Raw genomic sequence first — 7556 nt, forward strand, 5'->3', positions numbered from 1 at the left:
GGGTTTGTTCATTTCTTTATCTAGTTTTTGACACTTGGCTGTGTGTATTCTAGATTTCTCTAGAGGCCCTGGGTATCCTGCAGAGCTTCATCCAGGATGTTGGTCTGTACCCAGACCAGGAGGCTATTCATACTTTGTCCGCACAGCTTGACCTACCCAAACACACCATCATTAAGTTCTTCCAGAACCAGCGGTATCACGTCAAGCACCACGGCCGCCTCAAAGACCTGGGCGAGGGTGCTGCCGCCACTGGAGGGGTTGATGTCAGCGAGTACAGGGAAGAGGAGTTGCTTTCGGGCTCAGAGGACCCAGAGTCGAGCGAGGATGGGGCTGAGGAGATCTACCAGTCCACTGAGGGGAACAGTGGGAGCAGTGGGGGGCTGAACCAGCCTCCGACATCCTCCAGCTCCAACTCCAGCCAGTTGTCTTTAGGGTCCAATGCGGCTCAGGAGGATTGCAAGGACAAGGGGCAAGGCAGGCTTAGTGGACCTCTTGCACCCGGGAGCTCCTCATCCAGTCCTCGAGAGCAGGCTGACTACCAGAGGTAGAGACTGACGAACAGAGAGGACAGAGATAAAGAGAGAAGCACGAGAAACGTATGTTCTGTGATAGGAAGTGAGGAATTACTCAAGAAATTATGGAGGGTGGCAGCAAAGGAAGGTTAACGTCTACCCAGGCACATTAACCAAGACAGCATTGGGCTGAAACACTGTACATCTGAAATGATCAGACAGACTGTGTACAGTACCAAACGCAGATTTGTAGAGTGAAATTACCTCAGTAGAAGAAAACAGGTTATTGGTGTGCTGTGATACGGCAGTAGTTGTATAAATGTGAAAGAATACTCCCCCGAGGAACGTTTAAATAATTCACCCCAGATTTTCATTCGTAGGAAATACTTTTTCTACTCTGACCTCGAAACAATCGCACCAATTTATCCTAATCAGCCAGGAAAGCCACGCTCCTCCTCTTTAAAGACAGAGCACAGTCATATAGAACTTAATTGGTGGGCTGGGTCCTCGACAAAAACGACGAAATCCTCAGGACACACGCTGATGTTGCTAATACTTTTGCCTGCCTGAGACCGCAGGTACACAGCACTCTCTGTGCATCTTCAAGCTTTATTTCATTGTGGTAAAGGCCGACATACACACACACACATACTCCCTGCCTCTGCCTCACAGTCACACTCCAGAATAGTCCAATCTAGCACTTACTGATCACAAGGACCCTGATATTTAGTGGATGTGCTGTATTCTCGTCCCCCTTCTCCCATCCATCTGTCTCGCCGCTCAAAGCTGCAAAAGACAAACTGTTTAAAACTGAGTGTGGAGAGGAGCAGTGGACAGTTTGGCAGGAGGACAGCGAAGAGGATGTGGCGTGGAGGGACCCTCACATTCGTGTGCAAGAGGGAAAAAATGTTAGGAAAGAAGAGACAGAGCAGCAAACAATCAGTCTTTCTCTATGTGGTAGTCCACCCCTTCCACTCTTCCTCTCCATCTCACTCTCTCCCTCCCGCCTCCTCTCCTCTCTCTAATTGGTGCCCACAGTCTTGTGTTTCACCACACCTACCCGCACTTAAACTTCACCAACCCTATTTATTGCTATCTTTATCCATGATTATTATTATCATTATTGTTATTATTGTTGTTATTATGGTTAGAGATGCTGTCATTGCGTGCTATTTTTAGTTTTTATTTCCATGGTTTTAAATATTGGTTTGCAGAACTGGGCGGTTGTTTGGATAACAAGAGACATTAAGAGTGCCCTGCCCTACAAGAAGAGGAAGAAGAGGAGCGGAGAGAGCGAAAGAAAATAAAAGAAGCAGTTACTGAGTGTTATTGGGTGAAAAAAAAAAGCCCTGTCAAGTCGTATTATGCCAGTTTTCTTTGAGTTTTTTTATAGTTCTTTTTCACATAAATAGAAAATTTGCTGGAAAAAGAAGAAAGTAAAAATGTGCTTTTTTCTGCAGTTGATGACAATCTACTTTTATGAGCCATTAAAGAAATGTGGCAGGTTTTACTCTGTTCTTCACTTTTAATGTCTGTAAATACCCGACATGGGATAAATTGTTGTTGATATACTTTTATTTTGCTGAGTGAGTTTAATTGTTTGAGCCAGTTTGGAGATTTTTTTTTCCTTAAGACAACTCAGTGGAATCGGTTCATTTTATTGTGAAAAGCAAATTCAGTCACAAGACTATTTAAAAAGAAAGCAAATATCTTTTTCTTTTTCTTTCTTTGTTTGGTGTCTCTTGCAGATGTGTAAGTAAATAGTATGTTGGAAACAATATCTGAGCATGGATAGTGTCTCGTTTGACTATCCCGATCGGCTGCTACACTCAGAAAGACGACCTGCCTTTTTAATTTTTACGTCAATCACTCTATATCATTACGTTGTGCTTTTCTGTATGACAGGAATCAGGGTTAGACTCAAATGCAGTTCTGATGAAATCTTAGTTCAGTTCAGTGTTGAAGTGAATTAAAACTTGTGAATTCAAAAAGTGTCTGTTTTTACTTCTATTTTATACATCCTCTCAAACACCCCAGAGCATAAAGACACACAGATTGTCACTGGGCTAAACCTTTTGCTAGACCAATCAATTAAAGGTCTGTGTAAAGCCTCTGGGGCTGGTTTTTCTAATAAGCCAGAGAGAGTGACAATAATTTAGACAGAAAGGCTGCCAGCACTCTCAGCTCGCATTTTTTCTCTCTGCTGTGCCACACGATTAGAGCTGCTGGAAGCTGACATAAAAACAAACTGAGCCTGTCCTGTGAACATGACCACTGCCAATATTATTACTTCCCTTGCTCTTTTATTAGATTGTTTGAAAAAGAAATGTACAAGAAGCAGTAGAATTAATGAATCTCTCTAGGTTCAAGTAAACTGGCACAAATATTATTTTGGTTATTATCAACTTATCAAATGTAATGACCATTCATATTATAAAAATTTTGCTGCCACCATTGGTGTAACTTTACTTCAAAAATTTACTTTTTATTCACATTACAGGATTAACTTTGAAGGAAATGAAATCAGTGGAATATATTTGTATTAGCGTAAAACAAATACATATTTGTAATTAGCTGTATGTGTAGATTATATGGTTTAGTGTAGTCTTGTGCATATTTATGTTATTAATGTTATTATTATATATCACTTATATTGATTTTGCTGTGTTACACAACAAGATCATAATGGTCCCTCCACAACATGACCAGCATCAAGCTCATTCATTTCTCTTGGAGGGACAGCTTTAGCTAAAAGCTAGCTGCTGCACTTTGTAGCCTATAACATTTACGTGAAATGACTTTCTTTATTCTTATTTAGATCTCCATTAGCTGTTACTGTAGCAGGAACTATTCTTCCTGGGGTCCACATCCACAACCTCTCAGAGTACAACAAGTCGATAGTGGTCTTTCACCAAATAACCAACAATAAGCTTAGCTAGCTGTTAAGCTAGCCTAAAGATTAGCCATTGCAGTATAGATGCAGCATTGTTCTCCAGCATTGTCCAGCAGCTGAAAGGCACAAAATAATGTAAATTAGGTCACAAAAAAAAGGTTGTCCTCTCTGCCATCTTGTTAGCTATCCTTAACGGGCTCTTTAATAGACTTTTATATCATTTAAAAAAGCAGAGAGATTGCCTGCTTGTTGCAATCAATCTGAGGCTGTCTGCACGGGTGAATGTAAGTTTTTTTTAAAATAGATAGTAATAATAATGTCAAATTCACCCACTGCAACTGCATGGGGAGAGATATAGCAGACTGACTCCATCTTATTGCCATTTTGCACCAAAGTTGCTTTGAAGATGTCAACTTATTGTGAGTGGCCTAAGACCTGGTCTGCAGCTTCAAAGTAACCATTTCAAAGGCAACAAGATCGCAAGTTTATCGCACACAGATGCAGTCGTTTTGGTCATGCTGCAGTCTCAAAGCACTGTTTTCCATTGCATGACTCTAGCAGCTGTAACACAAAACAACAATGGTCCCGATAATCCCAAGTTTTTGCTTTTATGTAAATCTAAATTATTTGCTTTGCTTTGGAAAGCATTTGTCATCATAAAAAAATGAAATAAACAACAAAAAAAAACAAACAAATATCCACCAAGGAGTTTTTAAGAAGTGACAGCACATTTTGTTCATTTCATTAGTTGTATTTGTTTGACTCGTCTATAAAATAAAATAATGTAAAATCAGTCAACATCAGTCAAGGAAAAAAGTATAGAAAGTTCTTAAACTTGAAAGAAAACTTTTGTACTAAGTAAAGAAAAAAATTTGCGAGTAGTCTTGTAAAAAAAAAATATGATTAATAGATTATTAATAATTTGTAGGTAGGTTTGGAGATTTTCCAAGTTTAACATGAACTAATTAGTATCATCAAATGCACATAAAAAAGAAACACTGAGGTGTCTTATTATGGCATATTGATTGTAATTTTGTGTGTATCTGTAACATTACAGTTTTTTACAGACGCTAGGACACATTTCCCAATACTTAGGTCACTTTTGCAAAACACTTCACACAATCCTCCTAACTGACCATCAGCTTGGCAAAGCAGTTCATTTCACATTCAAAATGCACTACAACTACCAAAACACTTTATTCAGGTCTCAAATAAACTCATTCTTCCAGAACACTAGCAAAGGTTGACAGCCGACAAACACACTTTGTCACCCACAAAACAATGACCTAAAAAACACTAACAACATGTAGCATTACACAGTGTTTTCTTGTGTAAAACAAGGACACATCTCTGTTTATAATTTCAATATATGTTACTGGAATGAATCAGACATCATGTATTTATGTTTATGTATTTTTATTTTTTTGCACTAAGTAATCCCAAAACACAAGAATTTGTATACACACCATCCACTGATACACATACAATAGTAATGCTAATCTACTCATCCACATCACATCTTATGTCATCTAGGGTAATACACCTAGGAAAGAATCTTCTGACATGCCAGAATTGAAGGAGTTGAAAAATTGAAGGAGTAACACCTGTGTAGATGTTCATCTACAATGGGAATAAGCTGTGGCTGGTTAAACTGCATTGTTAGATTTAAAATATGTTTCAATAAAATATTGCTGTTGAATTTTGCCGTCTTTTCAAGTTTTGCATTGTGTTATTGTTTTGACCATAAGTTTAACAGTTTTGAAAACAGTATGTAAGCACATGCAAAATGTCCTGTACGTACAAAGGTTTTTGGCAGTTGTTGTGTCTGAGTGAGAAGATGATTCATGAAATTTGAGAGATGTAGTCATTGAATGCATTTTGTGCCAAAACAATGATAACTGGTCCTCAGTTTAGCCCACATAGACTTCTGTTGTGCTCACTGTGTGAGGAGTTTTGCAAAAGTGACCTAAGTATTGGGAAATGTGTCCTAGCGTCTGTAAAAAACTGTAAGATACTTCAGGCGACTTCAGACTGGCAGCATTACAAACACGACAGGCTTTCACACAGCAGTTGATTAATCAGGAACCGTGTGGCATCCTGAATACTGACTTGAAGAAATGAGTAAAATAAAATAGCTCATTTGTCAGGCAACCTAAGGACAATCAGCTATAGCAGCAGAAAACACACACACACACCCATACATGCACATTTTCTTTAAATTGCCTCACTAACGAGTTTTAAGTCTGATGAGGTGTGACAGGGCATAACAATCTTAGTGTTTAACCTGCAAGCAGGGGTTGGGTCAAATCTGTGTGTGTGTGTGTGTGTGTGTGTGTGTGTGTGTGTGTGTGTGTGTGTGTGTGAGTCGGTCTGTTGGATCCTTCAGTAAACAATGGAGCCTAAGTGTTGATGATGAGCTGGAGGGCCAAGGTCTCCTTGCAGAAGCGTTTCCACTCAGCTTGTCTTCTCAGAGTGAGGACAATCAGCTCACGCTGTGACTCTGCCTCTGTAGGATAATTATACCTGCTGAGGTACACCGATGTCTCTGCGCTCTCCCCTTAAAATAGCCCGTCTGTCCTTTTTTCCTGGTCTATGCTGCAGGAGGCTGACAGTTCTGACAGATCTGAAGAAGCTGCCTCATAAATGTGAGAATTCACTGATACTTTGTTCAAGTTTGCCTTTGACTGTTGAAGCTGGTATGACCATTAGCCATCAGATAGAAACCTGTCATCTATTTCTTTATTTCAGCATGACTCACTCGTTTATGTTTAGCTGCTCAAGTTAACTTTGCAACGACTCGTTTGATGATGTTCAAAGGCTTCAAAGACCATTTTGCAGCGCTTTGTCTTTTGAACAATGTTGTGCATTGTGTATAAACTTGAAGAGGGCTTGGCTTGAGGGAGGATGGTGGGGGAGCAGGCTGGGCCGAGTCAACTGTGTGGCCACAGGAACCAAATATTGCTTCATTTGTTCATGTTCACAATCAAAGAAAACCAAGACTGGGGAAAAAAATACAACCCAAGAGGCTGTTTTGGGTGGAATTTACTGGAAATTGTGGATGACAATGCAGCTTCCTGTGTTTATATAGTGAAACAATACACTTTTAAAAGCACCATTACTAAAGGCTGTATGGATGTTTAAGGAAATTTAAGCAAATATGCTCTGACAAGGCATTCCCTTCTAGTCAAAGTTCTGAGATTTCATTTAAACTAATCAGACTCAAACTAAATAAAACAGGACATTATGCGAGATAAAGCTAATAAGTGGCCAACGGTGCGATCTGAAAGGTAATGTTATTCAAACCTGTCAATTCTTCTTCGAGCAAACCTGGACTCAGAATTGTATTAGTAAGGAGGTCTCTGCGGATATTTTAGGGAATAAAAAAAATAAACTTTATCAAACTGTCGCCTGGCATAAACACGGAGACACACGGTTTCCGTTTAATGCTCCAAAATCCATCAGCCCAAAATGCACCAGCAAATATTATGCAAAATACGGCTTTTAAAGGGACAGCAACTTAATCTGAATGGAAATGCTGTATTCCGCCACGTTATTTCATCTCAGTGATGACATTTATTCCAGTAATAGTATTTGTGGCCTGCGTCTCCTCTTTCTTCTCGTGGTAAGTGCTAAAATGGAGATTACATCTCAAAATGTGTTTGTCAGGGCGTTTGGGGAAGCAGGCGCGTCTCACCGCTGCTGTACCCATCCGTTCTAATCCAACACACGGTCTGACTGCTTCCTCTGCTTTGCGGTAAGCACCTCTGGTTTTCATTCAGCACCACCCGTTCCCTTCTCCTTCCACCTCGTCCTTAAATCTCCTAATTCAACTCATTATTCGCTCAATTGGTGGGCTTTAACCCCCCTGCCTCAGGTCCTAAAGAGCTGGTAGTCATTAGGAGCCAGGATTTGTGATGGAGCGGAGCAGGCGGCAGTAGGCCCAAATCCTCTCTTGCACATATGTAGTATCATAAAGCTCCTCGAGAGCCTGCGGGGTGTCGCTGCAGTTTTATCAGCCTCCTGTGTTAAAGAGCGGGGCTGTCAGAAGTTGGAAGAGAGTCAGCTCTGCTCGGCTGGAACAGAGTCGCAGACAGACAGCGACGTACGCGGCGAGACCACCCACAGGTCTGTGGTTCTCTGAGATGCTAGCT

General features: G+C 40.5%; 1 protein-coding gene across 5 annotated transcripts in view; it reads left to right on the forward strand.

Moving 5' to 3' along the window:
• The window catches only part of satb2 (SATB homeobox 2), a 57437-nt gene extending 54934 nt beyond the window's left edge, over window positions 1–2503 (forward strand). For all 5 annotated transcript variants that reach the window (XM_082507615.1, XM_082507617.1, XM_082507616.1 and 2 more), the window contains exon 15: window positions 54–2503. In XM_082507615.1, the coding sequence (XP_082363741.1) occupies window positions 54–548 (495 nt within the window). In that variant the 3' untranslated portion in view covers window positions 549–2503. The remainder of the gene's footprint in view (window positions 1–53) is intronic.
• The last annotated feature ends 5053 nt before the right edge of the window (window positions 2504–7556 follow it).

The sequence above is a fragment of the Aulonocara stuartgranti genome (genome assembly GCF_965226115.1).
Source record: "Aulonocara stuartgranti genome assembly, chromosome: 16".
Taxonomy (NCBI): Eukaryota; Metazoa; Chordata; class Actinopteri; order Cichliformes; family Cichlidae; genus Aulonocara; species Aulonocara stuartgranti.